Source organism: Brachionichthys hirsutus, chromosome 15 (assembly GCF_040956055.1).
Source record: "Brachionichthys hirsutus isolate HB-005 chromosome 15, CSIRO-AGI_Bhir_v1, whole genome shotgun sequence".
Taxonomy (NCBI): domain Eukaryota; kingdom Metazoa; phylum Chordata; class Actinopteri; order Lophiiformes; family Brachionichthyidae; genus Brachionichthys; species Brachionichthys hirsutus.
In genome coordinates this window covers 6,633,977-6,655,700 of record NC_090911.1, presented here as the reverse complement: position 1 = coordinate 6,655,700, position 21,724 = coordinate 6,633,977, and the positions used below count along the sequence as shown (strand labels likewise).

At 44.1% G+C, this 21,724-nt stretch overlaps 1 protein-coding gene across 1 annotated transcript in view; it reads right to left on the bottom strand.

The window, feature by feature from the left end:
- Positions 1 to 1,331: 1,331 nt before the first annotated feature.
- Positions 1,332 to 21,724, bottom strand: part of obscnb (obscurin, cytoskeletal calmodulin and titin-interacting RhoGEF b) — a 42,661-nt gene continuing 22,268 nt past the window's right edge. Inside the window, exons 41-79 of the mRNA XM_068748874.1 lie at positions 21,260 to 21,526; positions 20,584 to 20,853; positions 19,585 to 19,851; positions 18,933 to 19,211; positions 18,296 to 18,553; positions 17,770 to 18,036; positions 17,369 to 17,641; positions 14,929 to 15,195; positions 14,467 to 14,742; positions 14,092 to 14,364; positions 13,506 to 13,796; positions 11,825 to 13,147; positions 10,969 to 11,250; positions 10,672 to 10,753; positions 10,439 to 10,560; positions 10,113 to 10,310; positions 9,967 to 9,999; positions 9,751 to 9,849; positions 9,437 to 9,655; positions 9,288 to 9,321; positions 9,117 to 9,169; positions 8,899 to 8,997; positions 7,996 to 8,052; positions 7,063 to 7,202; positions 6,729 to 6,929; positions 6,552 to 6,628; positions 6,293 to 6,463; positions 5,985 to 6,144; positions 5,409 to 5,525; positions 5,144 to 5,308; positions 4,884 to 5,042; positions 4,620 to 4,797; positions 4,414 to 4,527; positions 4,112 to 4,279; positions 3,454 to 3,556; positions 3,194 to 3,323; positions 2,931 to 3,024; positions 2,771 to 2,813; positions 1,332 to 2,427 (exon numbers count right to left, since the gene is read on the bottom strand). Of these exons, the coding sequence (XP_068604975.1) occupies positions 1,344 to 2,427; positions 2,771 to 2,813; positions 2,931 to 3,024; positions 3,194 to 3,323; positions 3,454 to 3,556; positions 4,112 to 4,279; positions 4,414 to 4,527; positions 4,620 to 4,797; positions 4,884 to 5,042; positions 5,144 to 5,308; positions 5,409 to 5,525; positions 5,985 to 6,144; positions 6,293 to 6,463; positions 6,552 to 6,628; positions 6,729 to 6,929; positions 7,063 to 7,202; positions 7,996 to 8,052; positions 8,899 to 8,997; positions 9,117 to 9,169; positions 9,288 to 9,321; positions 9,437 to 9,655; positions 9,751 to 9,849; positions 9,967 to 9,999; positions 10,113 to 10,310; positions 10,439 to 10,560; positions 10,672 to 10,753; positions 10,969 to 11,250; positions 11,825 to 13,147; positions 13,506 to 13,796; positions 14,092 to 14,364; positions 14,467 to 14,742; positions 14,929 to 15,195; positions 17,369 to 17,641; positions 17,770 to 18,036; positions 18,296 to 18,553; positions 18,933 to 19,211; positions 19,585 to 19,851; positions 20,584 to 20,853; positions 21,260 to 21,526 (8,693 nt within the window). The 3' untranslated portion in view covers positions 1,332 to 1,343. The remainder of the gene's footprint in view (positions 2,428 to 2,770; positions 2,814 to 2,930; positions 3,025 to 3,193; positions 3,324 to 3,453; positions 3,557 to 4,111; positions 4,280 to 4,413; positions 4,528 to 4,619; positions 4,798 to 4,883; positions 5,043 to 5,143; positions 5,309 to 5,408; positions 5,526 to 5,984; positions 6,145 to 6,292; positions 6,464 to 6,551; positions 6,629 to 6,728; positions 6,930 to 7,062; positions 7,203 to 7,995; positions 8,053 to 8,898; positions 8,998 to 9,116; positions 9,170 to 9,287; positions 9,322 to 9,436; positions 9,656 to 9,750; positions 9,850 to 9,966; positions 10,000 to 10,112; positions 10,311 to 10,438; positions 10,561 to 10,671; positions 10,754 to 10,968; positions 11,251 to 11,824; positions 13,148 to 13,505; positions 13,797 to 14,091; positions 14,365 to 14,466; positions 14,743 to 14,928; positions 15,196 to 17,368; positions 17,642 to 17,769; positions 18,037 to 18,295; positions 18,554 to 18,932; positions 19,212 to 19,584; positions 19,852 to 20,583; positions 20,854 to 21,259; positions 21,527 to 21,724) is intronic.

The following is a 21,724-nucleotide window of genomic DNA, read 5'->3' as shown; positions in this document are numbered from 1 at the left end:
GTCAATTTTGAATTGCCCACTTAAATGTTATATTTTGCGCATTAACATGCATGAACCTTTCTGATGTCTATTTACACTAAGGCATTTCTTGTTATGTCTTGTTATTGTGATACAGTGTCATCATGTGTTTTCTTAAGTCTATTAAACATCCAGCAGTTAAAAACAATTGAGAAGAGGACTGTGAGACTGTTTGTCTGCTATTAACAGGAAGGAGTGAAATTATCTGGCTGTAGTTATTTGTGGTACATTTGTTTAATTTAGATTTGACACCAAGTACTCAAACATCCCCCCCCCCCCCCTAAACTACACATGTACAGTGGAAGCAATTACATTCTGTTAGTGCTTAATTATTAATACAAACCATCAACCTTGTAACTGGCTAAAAGACCCAGGAAAACACAAACGGCAAAAACCGAGTACAGTTACTGTACTCCTTATACTTAAAGTTCCGTGGCAACGTAGTAAACTCTGAGCTGAAGTACTTCACATAAGCATTTGCTTTCAATCAACTACACCGACCAATCTGGTTACTTCGAGTACATGCAGTCACTCATCTATCAGCTACGTATGATCAGGTAATGGCACCGCACAGAAATGTCTACAGGCATGTTTCACAATAATGATGAACATGCATTCAGACGCAGATCCGTGATGTGAAGCAGGGCATCGGTCTGACCGCTCAGTCATTCACAAACAGTATTTGTCCATGTTAATTTGAACTTAAAGCCCAGTGACTACACTGGCCACCAAGTCTTACGTTGTCAACATCAAATGAAACATTGCTGCATATTTACGTTGATAACCCTGAATTAAACATGTCAGCATGACCTTATTGACGGTTATAAACCTTACTGCTGCAGGAATCCACGGCAATGAAAGTGCAACTGGTGACAAATCTGGCAAAGTTCCAAAAGTAAAACGAGGTATATGTGCCACGTTGCGGACATAAATATCAAGACTCCTTACGTCTGATAATGCTCAGATCAGATCATATTGATAAAGGTCTATCATTTCAGTGTTAAACGAAAGCTGTTTTTGTAAAATTCTTGATTTCCGTCCATGTTTTACATTTTACTCACATTTTGCTTCATAAAGTAGCTGAAACAGCAGATTGAGATGCTTCATTTTCCAACTCGGCTAGTTCAGAGAAACCATCTGACAGCAACGCTTTGAGAAGGAAAGGACCCAGAGAGAGAGAGACCTTTCTGATTGGAAGCTTCAAAGAGGAATGGTTTGTCAAATGAAATAAATATTCTTTAGGTTAGGATGCGTTTGTCTTGGAAGCAAAAATGCTCTCGTTTAAGACTAAGTATCGGTGGCACCAAATCAATAATATTTTGCTCCTACTGGCCCTGATGACGTTGATCACTGATCTGAACTGTGACTGGCTTGTCCACTGATGTGTAATCGTACGTTTGAGTTGACACTTTGGTTTTAAAGCTCTGCTGCCCACCCTCGACTCTCTGCACCTCAGAGCAGTACGAGGGCTTCACTTCCAGCTTGGCGTGGCTCACTTGAACAGGGACATGCCTTTCTGGCCTGGACTCGGCTACGCTGGTTTGGGAGACGGCCGAGGAGAAAAGGTTGCCAGAGAGATGCTCCCTGAAACGGCTGAAGAAGCCACTCCTCTGCCTTGGGACGGCGGCAGGCCGCCCCACATTGAGGAGCACCGGCTGTCCGACTACGGACCCGCCTATCTCCCTCTGGACCACAGAGATCTCACAGGGTGTTTCTGCAGCGGGGTTGGACGAGCCGTACGTTTCTCCTCCTTCTGGGACGTAATCCTCCAGGTCTTCTAGGGTTAGGACGCGGCCTCCTTGTGTCAGAAACTGAGCCTCCTGCTTTCTGAATGACTCGTCTGCGTCATCTGGTTCAAAGGCGGCAGCTTGCTGATCACCCGTCTCCTCCCTGTCCTCTCTTACTGCAGTGAGGACAGATGGAAGCTCAACAGAGTCCCCGGCGAGTCCAGAGACAGAATCAGAGTTGATACTACCCTCCTCTTCCTCCCAGGTGATGTCCCCCTGCAGCTGAGCCTGCTCCACCAGCTTGTTGTTGGAGTTGTTAGCGTTTGGGTTTTCTGGCGGAGACCTTTTGGGTCTGGATGGAGCGGCCGTACGGTCAGAGCCTGCTGGCGAGACGCCCCTCCTCCTGGGCAGCCGGGGGGATTTATTGACCTTATACTCGATCACCTCCTCTACCTCAACCCACCTGGGCTTGCTCTCCATAGCTCTGGCTTCAGCACCTTCACCTTCGGTAACATTGAGGGTTGGGATGGCGGTCTTTCTTGGGGCAGGCATCCTCCTCAGCCTGGATGTAGGGGTCTCTGGGGTGGAGGTCTCCGAGCGGTGGGATCCGATAATGGTTAACCCTGGTGACCTGTGTCTCCTCATGCGTGGGTTCTTCACCACAGTAGTTATAATCTCCTCACTGGTAAGGAGAGAAGGAACAGCAGAGACGGATCCAAATAAAAAAGCTGTGAGAGGTCCTGCATTGACGAAGACAACACCCCGATGATGACCCCAGCCCTTCATCGTCCCTGTGACAAAACCCTTTGTACTCAGGTTGGAAATAGTAGACAACAGTGTAAACAAGGGTCCTAACAGAGAAGCTAGCGCACGCACACACACACACACAGGTTCCAAAGTGCCTTGAAAATATATCTCAGCTTTTAGCAGCGATACACAGCAACACTACAAATCAAACATTCACTGCATTTGGACCACACTGCCAGTAAAGTACAGAAAGCAGTTTCTGCACCGCTTTTACTTACATGATGACAGTTGTCTTTGGTACTTTGGTCTCTTGCTCTGTAACTGAAGGTGAACGAATGAGCAGGAACAAATCAAAAGGTCTCATCTGAGCCGATTTGACATCTTTGACCTTGCATCTTTGCGTCATCGTTTTGCAAAGGGAAGCATCCGTGCTCTTACCTTCAACAGTGACGGACTGCTCGCCAGTGCGAGCCACAGCCGAGGGTGGAACTAAATCTGCGGCGCACTTGGCGCTGCCCAGACGGTTGGACAACTGGCAAACAGGGAATGTATTTTTAGTGTCTATGACCTTGTTGCTAATTAACATCAGCTGCTTACAAACGGCCGGGTGCCATTATAAGGCCAAATTCAGGTGATTGACGAGTTTAGGTCACTCCCAACGCTATAAAAAGGCATTCAAAAATATTTTACTGTCAACCAACCTCACACTCGTAGTGTCCCAGGTCTCTCTCTGTCAGGTTCTTTATTATCAAGACCAGGACTCCGCTGCGGCGCTCGCTGTAGGTCTCATACTTTTCTTGGTCAGTCAGCAGCCTGCCCTCCTTGAACCATCTTCAAGTGCACACAGAGAAGAGGGTGAGGTTAGCGTGCATGGCTAACGCTGTTCGAAAGAACCTCCTGAATTTAATAATAAAGATGTACTTTTTTTTTTTTTTTTTAAACATCATCTATGTATGCATACCTGATTTTGGGGCTGGGTGCACTCTGTGTGATGCAGGTGAACTGAGCATCCTCCCCAGCAACAAATATAGCATTCCTCATTTTATTCACAAAACGGGGAGGAACTACAAGAAACATGACAAATAATAACAGAATCATTGTAGAGGCTGGTCATTACAATATTGTGCCGGAGAGTTCTTTATTCTGTTACCAGAATAAATTGGCTTAAAAATCGGTCTATTACTTCATTCAACAGAGAGTAATTACTGATATTTTGTGCTGTATTCTAATTAGAAAATCGAAATATGTAGTGGTTAGCGCTGTTGCCTCGCAGCGAGAAGGTAGCGGGTTCGAATCCCATCTGGTTGGAGTTTGTATGGTGTCCACGTGGATTTTCTCCGGGTTCATCCCGCCTCCAAAAACATGCAATTTCGGTGAATACTAAATAGTCCTTAGTGTGTGAATGTGTGAGTGAGCGGTCGTCTGTCTGTGGCCCCGTGATGCGCTGGCGACGCGTCTGAAGCGTACCCCTCCTCTCGCCCACAGTAAGACGGAATAGCGACTCCAGCGGCTCCCGTGACCCGCAAAGCGGGCAAAGAGGCTGTACCTGAGACGATCGTCTCATCTACAAGAAAATGGACGGATACATGTCGAGCCATTTTACACTGCATGCCTCGTACCCTGGACTGTGATCTTGCCAAGGGTGCTGGCATTGCCAGCTGAGCTTGTGGCAAAGCACATGTACTGGCCAGAATCATCTGCCGTCATGTTATCCAAGATCAGTGTGCAAGAACCGTCGGGGTCCTCGATGACGATGTGATGCGGGTCCGCCTCCACTGCACGGCCATCTGCGTCCAACAGAAGAATCAGTACAGCAGTTTCTGCAGCGCATGCCTCAGTCTCTGGTTAAGAGCGTGGAATGTTACTCCCCATTGGTTGAAAGGTCCAATAGAGCGCATGGTTAGGACATATAATACCATACCCTTGTACCAGGTGATCATAGGTTTGGGTACGCCAGTTACTTTGCAGGCCAGTTTGACAGTCTGTCCCAGTTCTGCTGTGCAGTTTGCCAGAATTTCATCAAAGTCAGGGGGGCCTGTGCACAATAAAAATATATAGTCAGTGATGAAAGGGAGATAGATGCAAAAAAACAAACTGCTTCTTTGTTTGCGTCTGTATTCTACTCACTCCACGCAGGCAAGCTGTATCGCTGTTGCAGTTCTCTGAGGTCTCTCAGCCATGAATTCTTGATAATAATCGTTCGGGCCTGCAGGGTGTATTTCCTCACAGAATCTTCCCGTTCATGCCAGATCTCAAAGGCACGGTCGTCACCCTCCACTGTCTCATTCACATCAATGTGATTCAGCTGCAACGTGATGGAAAATGCAGAAGGAGCCATTAGATTCCTGATCCGGAAAGATGACCACAGAGAGGAAAGCCTGAAAATCTGACCTTCATCATGTTCTTAAAGATGTACGCTTGTGTATCAATGTTGCTGTCTCTCTTGGGTTTGCAGATGATGCAGTAGTTCTTAAACAGGAAGACGTGGCGGTGGTGACCTCTAGAGGACGTCCTAATTCCTGGAGCCCCTTCCCACACTTGGAAGGGTCCCTGGTTTCATAAGTGAGAAGCAATCATCCTTTCAAATGTCAGAAACACGCAGCCAAGTCTCGTGTTACTGCGATAATCAGAAGCACCACGGTAATTTGTACCTGTCTAATTGGCTCTCCTAAGACTTCCAGCGTGGCGGGATAGTTCTCGATCATCGACACGTGATGGGTGTTCTCAGAGCGCTGAGGGAGCGCCGACACCATGGCGTAAGCTTCTTCCAGGAGGCAGCAGTTCTGTCCATTCCTTGCTTTGTTTCGAATAAGCTCCTTCAGATTTGAAGAAGAGAATTCAGTACCTTACAAAATGCAAGTGAGGTATTCCCCTATGAGCACACGACTTCATGCAAAGTGTTCCAAAGCTGCACACCTTGAGGACGTCTTTGTACTTCTGAATTCTGTCCAGGGGGAGTTGGAGGCAGGAGTTGATGCTGCGTACAGGGGGGTCCGCAGGGTCTGCAGAGGCTTGTAGTTTGTTTGTGTACTCCTACAACATTAATATTAGTACATGTCATCCTACCATCGAGCTATTTACAAGGTAGCAAACTAGAAAAGCACTTGCAGAGTGCAGACCTTTGCCAAGCGTCTCGGTCCCCCTATATTATTATTTAAACCAAAAATTATTGTCCCACATTTATTTTAACAACTTTTTTTTTTATTGGTAAAACAGTTGTGTCCAATTCCATAAGCATTGGCCAATCATCAACCGAGACATTGAGTAAACGACATTTGAAGCTCCATTGACTGCGATGTTAACAATGTGATCCAGAATCCAGGATCTTCATTGGATCGTCACCATAATCTAATCATCTGTTCCTGGTAACATTCCCAACATTCCCTAAAATGTAATCAACCATCCATAACTTTTTGATTTCCTTGGCGGAGGTAAATAAGTATTGTAATATTAACTTCTTACACAGTACAACAATGCGAAGCCTGGCGTTACCTTGTAGAAGCGGTGGACGGTCTTGCTACCGACAGCAGATTCAGCCTGACCCTGACCAACGAGATACTGAAGGTACTTCTCAAAGCCCTCCTTGCTCTTCAGGAAGCACATGGCAACATCGTCATCGGTTTCACAGTCACTCAACTTAGGGAGGAGAGCCCTAAAGAAATAACGTGGGCGTACGAATGCATTAACAATCTTCCAATGAATCTGACTGTACTTTACGATGTTCTTTAGAATGGAAACTTTTTTTTATGTTCTTTTAAAATGCCTTAAACAAAAACAAAATCATCAAGAAGTGAGCTCACTTGCTATGGAAGGAATTGATATCACCAATGTTCCTGAATATGGCATCCTTGTGGCTGGTGAGCTCAGATGGCGCGTCAGTGCTGTCTGTGTGCTCCAGGTGATGGGAAGTGAAGAAGTCCATCTCCTTTACAAACTCTGATTCACTATTCATCAGGTCTTGGATCATTTGGCTGGAGACAAAACAAACACAAACTTGGTTATGACACAATCCTGTTCTTCCAGTAATTGCTCGGTGAGTTTAGACAATGCTTCCCTTACAATAATTTCCTCTTGTATTCCCCTTCGGACACCTCTTCTGTGCTCGACTCTGGAAGGTCAGACGCATCGGCAGAGAGCTGGAAGGAAATACATTTTACACCATAACCTTTAAAATGACTTAGAATTAAATCTTGCTGATGCGTTGGTGGATCGGTAGCATTTAGGTTTATGACATACTTTAAGTTTCTTGTCCAGGTAGGCAGGTGAGACCCAGCCTTGGCGGGATGGTGTCGTTTTAGTGGGTTTAGTCCGGACTAACCATTTGAGAGGATGAGCCGAGTCCAACACCTCAACATACTGTCCCTCCTTCAAAGAGATGGACTCCTTGCTGCTTGTGGTGGGGATGTAATCAGCTGTCGCCACATAAATGTCAAACATCTGTAAAAAAAATATCAATCACACGAGTGATGCAGCTAATATGCACTCCAGTAACCCTCATATGAGGCGTCAGTCTGATAAAAAAAAAAAAAAAAAAGGTTGTCTATGCATGTTGAACACATGGAAATCTCACCTCTCCCCTGGCATCGCCCTCATCGGACTCAGAGGAAGAGTCTGCGATGAGGGAGGGAGGCCGAGAGCGACCGTGATGAGGTGATGGAGAAGGGGTCTTGGTCTCGTCATCACTATCGACACCCGGTACCCGTAATGAAGCTGAGGCACAAAGATGGAGGGAGAAAGGCCAGCATTAGAAGGAACCAGAATCAGAATAATCCACGTATGTAAAACTAGTCCCTGTTGTGTAACCTGAAAGCAATGTCCCGGCAAAGGGAAGGATTATCTGGTTTTTGTTCTTGATAATAAATAAATAAAAACAAGTCATGATTTGGATAAAATCTGGCGGCTGCTATTAGAACCCACACCACGCAGTCTGTCAGGAGGCGGGACCGTCAGCTTTAAGTCACATTTCAAGCAATATCTGAATCCACCGGTGTTTTTTTTACTCACTTGGTAACAGTCACCCTCTGTGAATCATTTTAAGTGTCTCTTTGAATAATTACACCATTTTCCACAACAGCCCGTTCATCGTATATTAGGTGCTATGATTGTTAGTACTGTGACAACATGCGAGAAAACATTTACAGTGCAGATAAGACCATTAATCCAAGCTCTCCATCTGCGATTGCGTTTTCCTGCTGAAACCGGTTTCAAAACCCGGTTTAAACTAAAGTGATTGTTTTTACAAAAAACTAAAGACAAATGTGCAGATGTGCGGTTTTAATTTGTAGAATCCTTGCTACATCCGGTATTTTTGCACATGCAAATGTTTGCATACATTAGGAAAAAATATCAAAGATCTGTTTTCAAACACCAATATGATGCACATGGATTACAGGGTTAAGAGTATATCAAAATTCTTTCCACGCGACATTTGAAGAGTCATCTAATTCCATGAAATATCTCATTTATATCAATTAATATTAATTACAATGCTTGGGATACATACTGGTATTATTGGGCCAAGATTTCATCCACTGGAACACTTCTTGATTCTGTAAGCTGCCTGAATAACACATTCATGATTGGATGAGCATTTAATTGGTTGGTGTCCTAAAGTGATGGATTTAAGTGTAAGGAAATGATGCCAATGAGAGGTTTTCAGTGATATACAGTACTCGAGACAAAACGTGCTGCAGAACAAGCATGAAAGTGACGTTTGGTTTCCATAGCAACTACCGTATATTGTTAGGTGAATTCTAATTCAAGAATTGAAGTGGTAACTAATTCAAAAACTCTAACAATTCTTGAATATTGGAATAAATTCACAAAAAATTGACAAAATCAGAGTGGCAAAAGTCAACACTTTTACAAGGCGTAAAAAGAAGTGCCTGACATTTTTATTCCAACCACAAATAACACTGGTGATTCAAGAGCTAGAGTCGCCCTCTGGGTGAAGGCATCCACATCAGATGCATGAAAGCATGTTATGGTCAGTTAGTTTGTTGGATGCACGGTACGATGGTGATCATTGATTATTTCACACAGAATAAAACAGTGACATTCTGTTTCACCTGAACGCTGCACGAAAGTAAAGGATAGTAGGTGTACTTATATAGCATTCCCCATTACTGTAAGCAACTGGTAAGCTGTTTGACCTTAATGACGGTTGGAGCCAGATCGCATTTAAGGCCTTTCCTTATCTTAGTTGACAAAAAGAAAAGACTTTAATAAGCGTGATTGTGCCACTCCACATTCATTTTCAAACATGCAGGTGTCAACAACATTCATTCAACAGGTTAACGCCTGTAAAGCATAGCACTGGTATTTCTGGTAGAGAGTATTGCAACAAATATTTCAATGGAAATAAAATCCTTTAATATATTAGTGAGATGACATGACATGCACTTACCTTGGGTAATCTTTGCTGACACCATTTCAGTGATCTGGGACGTAAGCTTCATGAGGAATTCCTCTGTACCTACTTCACCCAGGAAAGGCATAGCACCTTCTCAACGAAGACACAGAGGAGAAATGCACGGCATGAAAATGTCAGCTTCTACTACATCCAAATAGTTTGTGCTACTGTAACATTATTAATGCAATACACAATATGATCTGATGTTTCACCTTTTCCTCTGTTAGCGCCCTCTTCTGGAGCACTGACTGTAATTCCCAGAACCCTAAGGAAAATTACATGTTGGATTTCTTTTTTTTCCTCCAACACATTTTTAAGAATGCACAGTGTACCGAGTGACGTTATGAAGCTACTGTGATTCTCAATCACAAAGAAACACTTACTCGGACGCTTTGGTCTCTTTATGCAGTTGTTGTGCTAGGAGGAGGAAAAAAAGGACTATGTAAGGTAATAAAATGTTTTCATTCATATTTGAATTTACCCAAAGATCCGTTTCTATATAAAGTACCCCACATACTGCTGCTTTCCTTGCTGTCATCAACCTCGAGGTGGGCAGTGCAGATGGACTGCCCTGCCCTGTTTGTGGCAATGCAAGTGTAGGCACCAGAGTAGTCTGTGCCCACATCCATCAAGATGAGGCTGTGCTGACGCCCTGAGCTTGCTATCTTGTACCCCTTGGTATCTGACTTGATCCACAGGACATCCTCAACTGATTCCTCCTTTAGCCAGGAGACCATCGGAGTTGGAGATCCTGAATAAATACATAGGAGGAGTACTGAGTTGTGTTTTGTTTGCGCACAAGAAACACCCTTTTATGACTTCAGAACAATCTTCAAGTAAACAAACCTTCCACTTTAACAGACAGTGTGATGCTGGCTCCTTGCTTCACCTTCCTGTTGCTGAATCTTTCAAGGAAACGGGGTGGAACCAGCGGTTCCTCAGGGTCTGTGGTATAAAAACAAAAGCACGCTCATTGATGACATACTATTTTATAAAACACAGATGTTGTACCATGTTATAGAAAATGTGACAGTCAGGTTTGTTGGAAAAATATCAAGTTACCTCTTTTATCTTGTGGCATCATCTCCCCCGGACCTGTTGCAATACACAATTGTTATTGTATCAGAAAAAAACTGTCCAGGAAGTTTGTAATGCTTTATTTCACATTATTTCTGCATAGACATCCGTGCATTTGCATGCATACATACTCAGAACAATGAGACGGGCAGAGGAGTAAGCAGAGCCCGCCACATTGCTGATGTAGGCGGAGTACTCCCCCATATCTTCTCTCTTCACCTCCTGAATCTCCAAGGCGTGAACATCTCTCTCCGCTTGCAACAGAACTCTTTCTGAAGCTCGAAGAGGGTGGCCATCTTTGAACCAGTAAACTCTGGGTTTGGGGAAGCCTGGAAGGTACCGGTAAACGTTATTTCAGAATGCATTGGCAGGTGCCTGAGAGATGACTTAATTTGATCATTACAATGAGCCGTTTGGTTTGCCTCAGTTGAATTGATTATAAAATTTGTACATGTACCCTTTACTTTGAGCTGCATCTTGGCGAGGGGTGAACCTGGACTGACGTGAACATCATGAAGTTCCTCCAACACTTGTGGCATCTGATCATCTTCAGTAACAGACTCAAACGTCTCAGTTTCCCTGCACGAGGCGAAAAGCATTCAGTATTTATTAATACTGCATGAATGGAATATATTGATCTAATTGCATACTCGGCAATACATTTTGGACAGCATAAGTCAGCTAACTCACCGGGACACGTAGCCCTTAGCACTGACATAAGAGGAAGTCTCTGTGACATCAGCAGCAGTGTCATAATCCGAACTGCAAGACACTGACAGAAAACAGCGATAAAGTGTGTAAAAGCTCTGTTTTTATGGTTTCCCTTGTATTACATTGTAATATATATGCATGTATATATATATATATATATATATAAAATTATATAATAGTTTCCAACAACTGTTGATTGTCACCCAGGAAAAATGAAATCACATAATTACTAAAGTAATCATAATACATGTGTGCATGTAATGAATGCGTCCTCACCATCAACCCTGAGTTCAGCCTTAGTGGCTGCGATGCCGCAACCATTCTCAGCTGTGCATCGATAAACTCCCATGTCTGTGGGGAGCACAGTAGTAATAATCAGCTGGTGGCAGCCCTCCTGGTCTTCATTGATCATGTAATGGTCATTTTCCTCCAGAAGTTTGCCATCCTTATACCAGCGAACAGTGGGTGGGGGCTTGCCAATCACAACGCAGTCAAAGCTGACAGGATACCCGTCTGGTACGTCCTGATTTTGTAGCTCGGTCAGGAAGACCGGGGCAGCTGGGGATCAAGAAAATTATAAATGTGATTGAATGAGAAAGTGACACGTGTTGGTTGGACTTCAGGAATAACGATTTTCAGCAGGGCGGCTAATTGACACATGGCCTTGCCTATCACATTATGGATTTACACCGTCCACATGGTGATCTGGATCATCATCAAAAGGTTGTTAATTGTTCTCGGTATCTTTATACACCAATAATGAAAAGTAAAAATCATCAACCGAGATAGGAAAAATCTTTGAAGCTCCATTGACTGCAATGTTAACAAAAATTTCAAACTGATCCAGAATCCAGGATCTCTTCTGGATTATCACCAAAAAGGAATAATCTATTCCTGGTAACATTCTCGACATTTCCTGAAAAATTCTGATTGAGTTATCTTGCCAACAGACAGACAGACAGCCAAATCAATGGCGATTACGTAACCCCTGTCTTAGCAGAGGTATTAACTTTTATATTGCCGGCATTTTTGAACAAAATGAGTGTGATATTTTAAAATTGATCAGCTGATGAATTAGAAATTGTGAAGAATCATATTATGACCATAGCAGCTGTTCATGAACGTTTCTTACCCGAGGCTCCGGCCATCAGTGCAGGAGGCTGTCCATCCTGTGTGGGCGTCTGTGCGCCATCTTGCGAGTAGCCCAACTTTCTAATCCGTAGCTCCACTTTGAGAGGCCCCGCCTCCAGGATGGTGGTCTCCACGGGAACCCCATGTATTGTAAACATTTCCTGAAACCTCTTTGAGGCGACTTCAGCCTCTGTCCGCGAGTCAAAGCGAATATAGATGTAAGAATCATCCTCCCGGTAAGAGTGGGGATCTGGGTGACGCAGGTCTCCTTCATCTGCGCTCAAAAATGGTTCTTCCTCAACATCTGGTGGGAGACTCGTGCGCAACAGTCGGCGGAGACGTCTGCTCGCCTGCCGCAGCGACTCGTCCATCTCACTACCTGAGGAGCTCTCGGCCTCGCTGTCGGCGCTGTAGCCCACCGTCAGAGGCCTTCGCCCGGACGATTCTCTCGCCGTTCCTACCGTGACCTTGCCACTGTGAGAAGAGACTCCGAACCTGTTGGTCACCTCGCAGGTGTAAACTCCGGTATCTTTTGTGGTGACGGCAGTGATGACCAGTGAGCAAGTACCATCATTATAGATATCAATATGGTGGTGTTTACCATCCAGCAGCAGCTCTCCATCCTTCAGCCAGCGCACCTTCTCAGGCTTCCCTTCTGTCACACATTCCAGATGTATGGTGCCATTAGGCTCTTTGGTTTGGTCCTTGAAGGCTTCCTTAAAGACAGGGCGCATGTCTTTTCGAGCTTTGTAGCCCTTGAAGGCAGCTTGAATCTTGATGGCAGCCTCTCTGAGCTCAGGCTCATCTTCTTTACTAATCTCCATGATTTCAGACTTCTCTGAGGACACCTGCTTTTCATCCATTTGCTTAACCGTGGTCGTTACCCCCCGAGACGTCAGCACTGTTCTTTGCTCTGCCATCTGGAAATGCTTAAAGAAGCGCTCTGTGGACATGGCGTCTGCCTCGCTGGTGATAACCTCAGCAGACTTGCTACTCTTCTTGAGGTAGGACACAAGTGTTGAGCCTCCAGAAATGGACTCGCCCTCATCCAGACTCTCCACCTTCTTCTGCACAGTGGTCTGCTCCTTCTCCACTGATGTTACTGTCCCTTTCACCGACTTCTTCAGCTCCATCTGTTCTGATTTATTTTGACTACCTTTACCGTCTTCCTCCGGCTGTTCTGTGATGGAATCCAGAGTTGGTTCTCTACTCATACGCCGCTTCTTGGCTATGTCCTCCCAGAGGTCATGGAGATCGCCTTCTTCGGCAGCTTCCGGAGGTAGACAGGGCTGACCAAATTGCTCAGCCTCTGCTTGTTTTCCCTCTATTCCTATAATCATATTGGCGTTTTAAATGTTACTGTGTTTTTTTAAGTCACTGTAATTATTGCACACAGCTCAAAACCTAATTAACTGATATAAAGTAAAGCATTACTTATTATGCCTTAGCCTGAGCATGTCTATACATAAAAATGGCTTACCTGGAGACAGTTGTGAATCTGTGGCTGCCTCTGTGTAATAATGTGAAAACACAAATTTAATATCTTTGGAAACATCTAAATATCTGTGCACTACTCTGCACATTTTAAAGCCATCTATAAATGATAGAAAAGTAAATGTTTTATGATGATAATAATAAGCCACCCTGGAATATGAACAAAAATATGTGCAACGTCCACTCACCAAGCTGCACTGTCTGGGGCAGCTCAACAGGCTCTCCAGTCCCAGCTCTGTTGATGGCTGCCACTCTAAACCTGTAGCCATTCCCTGGGCTAAGATTTCCAATCACAAACTCCGTGTTGCTTACAGGTTCAGAATGACAAGGGAGCCAGAGGGCGCTGTCGACCAGCCGCATCTCCACCCTGTAGGCCAGGATGGGACTCCCCCCATCGTGCAGAGGAGTGAACCAAGAGAGGGTGACAGACTGCTTGGTCTTACCGAGGACCTCGGGGTCCTCAGGAGGATCAGGTACAGCTTATGGGATTGAATTAAGCAGCAGTTAGATGTCTTTAATGAGCAATAACCATGAACTGCACAGATCACAAAGATCATCAGTCATGCTCTGTTCTCATTAACATCCTCTTACAGGTGGGACACATAACTGAAATACACAAGTTGGAGTCTATTAACTACCGGTAAGTCTAAGCACAATGTCAGCGTGTGTCCCGTGGTTTTTATGTCACAAAAATACCCCAAATTTGAAATATAAAAACCAAATTCTTCATAGTGAAGATAGAAAGACCTAAAAATCTGCTACAAAAAGACTTACTGAGGATGGTGAGCTTGGCCAAAGAGAGGGCATCCCTCGCAGCAAAGGTAATTTCCTGCTGCGGCAAAAGAGGCGCCTTTCTCAGGACAAGGTGATAGGAGCGGCCCTCGGTCCTCATAGACCAGAGATCACCGGGCTTTAGCTCAACTCCATTAGCATACCAGGCTACTTCTGAAGAAGGGACGGGATCTGTGAGCGCCACACAAAACTCAACCCTATCGCCGACTGCAGCCACCTGGTCCTCCAGACTCTTCACAACCTCCAGCTGCCAACCTTGTGAGAGGAACCCAGAATGAGCTGGTTACAAAATACAATTCAGGCAAATCATCGCTATTGATAGAACGTCCATGTGACGTGTTCGTTCAGATGACCCACCTTTGACAGAGAGTTTGGCAGATGTGGATGCCGAGCCAGCTTTGAAGGTCACCGTGCAACTTTCTTGAACACGCAACTCTTTGAGGAGGAGCAGATGACGACGACCGCTCTCAAATGACACAATCTCAGCATTGGGAGATGCCTTCACTGGTTTCCCATCGAGAAGCCAGCAGTAATCTTTGCTCTCAGGACGAGACAGGGCACACTCAAACAGCGCTTCGCCCCCATCGAAAGTCTCCAGATCCTCCAACCCCTGGACGATTTCAATGGATTTGGCTGTAGCAAACAAATGAGTGAAAAAGCAAAATATAATTAGAGAAAAGATTAGACTTCAATGCTTCAGCTGAAGGACCCAAGGTTTGAGAGGATTAGCAACATTATTTGACCCTTTTTGCTGTGATAAGAGGGATCGGAGGAGACTCCCGAAGGGATGGTGCTTTTTCCACGTGGAGGGAAGCTCACCTTCCACATGAAGTGAAGCGACCACACTGGTCCCCTCTGCCTCACAGGTGTACACGCCCTTATCCACAGTGGACACACGGCTAATGTATAAGCGAGCCACATTCCAGTCCTGCTCCACAATCACCCTTCGGCCATCGGGCTGCAAATGCTGCCCGTCTTTCTTCCACTGAGCCTTAACCGGCCTCGAGTACTGGCAGATGAACTCAGCCGGTTGGTTTTCGAATACCCGAAGGTCCTCCATCTCGCTCACCACTTCAACTGTGGGATCTGAGGTTGGGGTCAGGCGGTCATAGGGTCAGGGCTTGGCCATGAGATACATGGATAAGAAAAGGACATGCCGATTGCCGAATGACTCATGGGCTTTATAACCCCCTTGTGCAATTTTCAAGTCATGGTCTGTGTGTGATTTTATGATGTTTCTATACATCCTATAATCATTATACTTTCAAATTAATGTCAAACACAACTGTGGCCAATGTATCATCCAATGACTCAAAATGAGTAGGGGGTCAAAAAGCCCAATGTCAAGGTTCAGGGTAAGGGTCATAGTCAAGGAGTATGAGGTTTTGGCAGCTCACGAGATGAGAGGTGGTAACGGTTAGTGCTGGAAGTTAGGGGTTCGATGAGTTGGAAGAGTGGAGGTTATTCAGTCGGCCTGCATGGATGGGTGGAGCAGCACTTTGCGAACACATTTGATGTTGCTAGTTTGTGATCGCAGCCACAGAGCAATACTTTGAGATATTTACTTTATTTATCCCAAACACTGAAATTAGTTAATATCACAAAGTGTACAGGCAATCAAAGAATGACCATTATACCTCATTTATATTACCAAGAACCAAGCACAAGTAGGGCTGCGCCTCTAACCATATAATAATCAGGTTCATGCTTTTGACTCTTACCACTGAATGAAATACTATAGAGACATACAGCAAACACCAAATGCCATCAGCATTGTTAAAATATAATTATGTGTAGACTCAAACCACAGGTACAAGGAGAATCTCTAAACTTCACAGAAAAAAAAGATAGGCTTAAGTCCACAGGCTTCTCTCAGCACTGATGACTACAACTACTGAAGAAAAATTATTAACAGTATTCATACTATGTGTATTTGTATTTTAAATAAGACATCCTAGCATCACACCAAACTTTACTTTAACAGTAAGTTGTGTACAAGAAAACACCGAAACAGCAGAGGCAGCTTTAAAAACGGAACTATTTTATTCCCAAAGATGGAAAAACTAATAGTGGAAAGTAAATGTGTTTTCAGAAGTCAGAATAATAATCACCATTGACTGATTAGCAGGACAAAGGACAGGTTTCAAAAGAGGAGCACAAAAATGAGGGTGAATCACTTTTTCTATTCAAATGAATTGCTAATAATGGCTGTGCTTCTCTGCCCTACTATAAAGTACGCTTTACTGTGGTGCCGCACCCAGTTGTAGGTTTTAATGGTATCAAAGCATAAAGCATGGAATTATCTACCAAGATTATTAGTGATGGAATGAGAAACAATACTTCCCATGCGAGATGAAGTAAACACATCCACTATTAATACATTCATTGAACCCTGCAGATTACATCATTATTTATTGTGTCGTTATTCATAATCCTTAAAGAGAAGTGGACCAAATCGAATGTATGATCAAGAATGCCATCAGATAATTGCACAATGCAGTGAGAATAGCACTTAGTTTAAAAATACAACCGTGACTCCAAACAAAGTTGGGATGCTGTGTAAAACAAATACAATATTTTTTTTGCCAAAAATGTGTTTACCAGTAGCAGATTTACAAACTGTTCCTGAGCCCACGGGGAACTAGGGAGTACTTGAAGGATGTACGCAATGACCCACTCGGATTGTTTGGGAATGATAGATACGTTCTCAAAGAAAGAGCTTCAGCAAGAAGAACATCGTCGTCATATAAATATAATCAGAGGCAAAGAAGAACTGGTCATGACATCTCCCAAGTGCAATAAGAATATCCTGGATTCACACCATCCTTTACAGAAGCCTCAATCTCCAATCACCGGCTGCCCTCCCCAAATAATTTTACGGAAAGCTTTTTAACAACTCAAACAAACCAACAGGATTAATGACATCCCAGCCAGAATTGTCGGATGTAGATCCCCTTGATATAAATGTGTTTCACAGAATGGTGAAACAAGCGCCCGTCTTTGCTCACGAATTCACTTTCACACCAATTACAAACATGTTGAGCTGTTGATACGGTGAGGTTTAACACATTAAGGACCATTAACTGCCACTGTAGTAAAGGTGCATGTCAAATTGTTTTACACAATGCCCCGACTTCCCTGGAAATGGGGATGTACGTACGTAGTGTATGCAAAAATGACATTTATTTAAAAAATGACAATTCTGCAGGGTCTACAAGAAGTTTCTCAGTCTCCACTGATTTATTTTAAAAGTTTATACCTTTGACCAAGAGTTTGGCTGTTGATGTAACATTGCCAGCTTTGAACACGACAGTGCCAGAGTCATCTGTGGCCAGGTTCTTTAAGGCGAGGGTGTGGACATGGCCCTGCTTCAGTCCTATCTCGCTAAAGTTGCTGTTTTCCAATAAGGTGCCATCCAGCCACCACTGCACACCGTCAGGCGCCCTACTAGACAGCTGGCAAGAGAAGGTTGCCCACTCCCCAACAAAGACATCAGTGGCTTTCAGGCCGCACACAATGAAGACTTCTTTCACTGTTGAGCGAAACATACATACACTGAGCCGCAAACTCATTGGTGATCAGCATTAAAACAGAACCACAATTAGACGAATCAGCTTTAACGAACTTCAGGGCATATGCAGTAGTGTTGGGATCGGCTACCTTGCACTGCTAAAGAAGCTGTGGTGAGCTGGTCTCCTATGTCACAGGTATAGTAGCCACTGTCCTCAGGCTGCAGGTTCCACATATAGAGCTCCTGAACGCACCCTTCTTGCCTCATCTCATACTTCTTACCAGGCTGAAGGACCATGCCTCCTTTCCTCCACTCAACACGAACACCTGGCTTAGACAGCTCACAGCGAAGGGTCATATCATCACCCTCTACCGCATCCTGGTTCGTGAGCTCTTTGCAGAAGAAAGCTGGGGCACCTGGTGAGAATTATCAAATGGGAAAGTTTTGGCATCAGACGGTAGAGATGGAAAGTTTTGGCATCAGACGGTAGAGATGAGAAGTCAAACATCTCTGAGGGATTTCGGTTTTTTTGATGCAGTGAAGCCACATCGAGTGTGTACATGACAAAAGGCCAAGAATATCCGTGCTCTTCATTTCAATTCTATTGTGGTCCACATTCTTCAATCTGATCATCAAGAATAAGAGTTTATTTTTAAAGATGACGTCATTCATTACCTTCCACAGCCAACGTGACATCATATTGTGAATCTCCAGTGTCACAGGTGTATGTTCCTGAATCATCGGTAGCCAGGTTGTGGATACGAAGCTGATGGAATGCGCCGTTGTTCTTCAGGTCATACTTGAGACCCGCTTTAATGGCCACGTTGTTTCTTCTCCACGTCATGGTGGCCTTCGGGTCGGAGATGGTGCAGGCCAAAGTGACAGTTTCACCCTCTAATGCCACAGTGTTATGTGGCCTCTCTAGTATTAGAACTGTGAATACAGGAAATCCTCCTTTTACAGTGCTGGCATAAATAACTGCAATGCTATAAGAAGAGAAGCTAAGCACAGTCCCTGCATGCATGTAGGCAGTGATTAATATAGTTTAGAGCAGATTTTACAACATAGTAAATAAATAAATTCATTTATTTTCATGTCAAAAGTAATCTCGGTCAGCAGCTATATTTGTGTAGCATTTTGATAGTATTTCTTTTAATAGCATACATAAACAAATGGAAAATGTGCCTGAGGTTAGGGCGTTGAAGACGATGAAGATATCAGCAGTTATATTTGCCTAAGACTAAATGATTTGTTGATTGATGGGGTTGGATGTAAGGAGTAACATCTACAGCAACCAAGTCAACTCCTTTACCTTTAGGTTTCTCCTCCACCAGAAGACAGGCCACACTCTTCTCGTCTCCAACGACAAAGGCCACGTCCCCCGAGTCGTCCGTGGTCACCATCTTCAGGACCAGTCGGTGCACTCTGCCCTGGCTGCTCATTTGATTCAGATCGTTATTCTGGAGGAGGTTGTCTCCAAGCCACCATTCCCCATTTGTCACGCTTAGGTGTGACAACTCAACCTCAAAGACAGCGTCCTGCCCAGTGGTCACAGTGAGATCAGCGAGTTCTTTGAGGATGCGCACGTGTTCTGAGGGTGATGGGATATGGAAGGTTAGGCAGGACATCTTGTCACATTTACCAGAGGGCATTAATGAGGGTGGAACCATGACAAGGAAACTATTTTAATAATTAATTCAAGGCAATATTTACTTTGATTGGATTTTGAGGGAAACACACAAATCCATAAATTAATAAAAAAAAATTACAAATCAAAATCAATCGCTGTAATTGTAAGAAGAAAATATAGATAAGTATAAGTACATGCCCAATTATGTCTCAAGAGCTGTGCAATCCAGGAGAAGTGGAAGCTGAGCAGAAGATATGAGCTATCGTCCTTTTTAAAAGAATGGATGATGCTCCAGGCAGAACGAAGACAAGAGGGGAGAGGAAGAAGCCGTTACCTTTCACAGTCAGGGAGGCGGTGCTTTTCTTGTCGCCTGTATCACAAGAATATTCGCCGCTATCCTTCACATTCAGCTTGCTTATGACCAGGGTGTGGGTGGTAGCGCTCTGCTCCATATTGTACTTCTCCCCAGGGGTGAGTATCGTTGAGCCCTTCAGCCAGGTCACCTTGCAGTCCGGGCTGGACGTCTCGCAGGAAACGGTGGCCTTATCGCCCTCAATGGCCTCCTGACTTTCAAGCTCCCTCTTGAACAGTACAGGGATGGCTGCCAGACAGACCATTATCAATTAGGAGGAATGATTTAAAAATAGTTTGGGGTATATGATAAATCATGCTGCAGCTTAAAATAGAGCATGAGGGCCAGCAAACTCTGGGTGCAATCAAATTGAGTAATATGTTCAAGAGAAAATATTCTTCATGGACATATTGATGTAAAATACCATTAACCCCTTGAAAAGACATTTAAAAACATGTCAAAAAGATAGTATTTATAGTCTGTTCTTAATTTCTTTACAGAACTCAACTTTGGGACATTTTCCTGACATCAGCAACTTAAATCCCCGGCCCAAAGAGACGCCACAAAAATATAGAATTACAATTATTGTATAATATAATGTGGTCAATTGCTGAATGAATACTGATGTTCTGCATAAAGTAACTGAACAGGGTTTGCAGAAGAAGAAAAAAAACACACAACAGTTAAGAAAGTCCACAGCGAAGAAAACAAGAATTACAGCGAAACACATCGATCAACCTCTGACCAATATATGTGATTTAAATGTGAACTCAGAACGTAAACAGGAAACGCTGTTGGTTCAAGTCCAACTAAAGAAAGAGTGAATGGACTCAACTGACGAGCATCCAGCTATGAAAGCTGTGAGCATAATGCTTTGAAAATAGCATTTTGAAAAGACAGAAAGAGGATGTCCTCCAAGGAATACTGTTACTATGGAGGCAAACTGTAAAGTATTCTGCATCTGGCATGACTATCCCTTACCTCTGACTGTCAGAGAAGCCGTGGACGTGTGGTTACCCACTGCGAAAGTGACTGTTCCTGAGTCAGCTTTAGTGACGCCCCTGAGTGCGAGACTGTGTACCCTGCCCTCAGTCCCGATTACATTCATCTCATTATTCTGCAAGGGGACATCCTGGAGTTTCCACTGGGCACCAGGTGCCTCCTCGTGAGAAACCAGACATTCAAAGTGGACATCTTCACCCTCGTACACGACGCAGCTCTCCAAGAATTTCAGTATATCAACCTCCACCTCTGTCAGACAAATATTTCAATAGAGAAGTTACGACTTGTCTGAAAGTGCTCCACAAAGATATTGCTATAGTTGTGTGCGTAATGCAATCAAAATGTGATTAAAATCTAGATTTCTGCTTCAGGTGTTATTGTAAGTAAGAAAAAAAGTAGAGGTGGTGTTAATGCTACTGAATTGAGAACAGAGACAGGCACAAAGGGAGTGTGAGAATCTTCAAGTGGTTTGAAAGCATCAAACTACAAAGCAAGAACACGTGTGGGATGAGAAATAACAGTCCGACATTTAAGAAAGGAGACGGGACCTCCAGGTGAAAGGTTGGTGCATGTCATGCTCAAGTCGTTGGAGGGACGTTAAGACATGCAGCATGATACAACGGTGCAAGAAGAAGATGCCATAAGCAGCTCCTACCCTGCACAGTGAGGACAGCTGAAGTCCTCTGGCTGCCCGTGTCACAGGAATACTCTCCCGAGTCTGCTGCCTGCAGCTTATAGATGGCAAGTTCGGCTACGGCTCCTTCCCGTTTCAGGTGATACTTGCTGCTGGATGCCAGCACCCTTTCCCCACACCTCCAGACCACGCTGGCTCCCGGCTTCGTGGTCTCACAGCGAAAGCTTGCGCTCTTGCCTGCCTCTACTTTAAGGTTCTGCAGCTGGGTTTTGAAAAGGACAGTCTGGGCTGCAGGAGAGGAAAAAGAAATCAAATGAAAGAAGAAAAAGAATTACCAAGGAAAAGCTTGTCATATTTATTGTTCCTTCACATACAGGAACTGCAATAGTATTGTAGTAGTAAACTATTACTGTGAAAGGAGACATTCTGCACTTTATTTACTTTATGTAGTATTTTGAATTTACTGCAGGACGTACAATCTTCTCA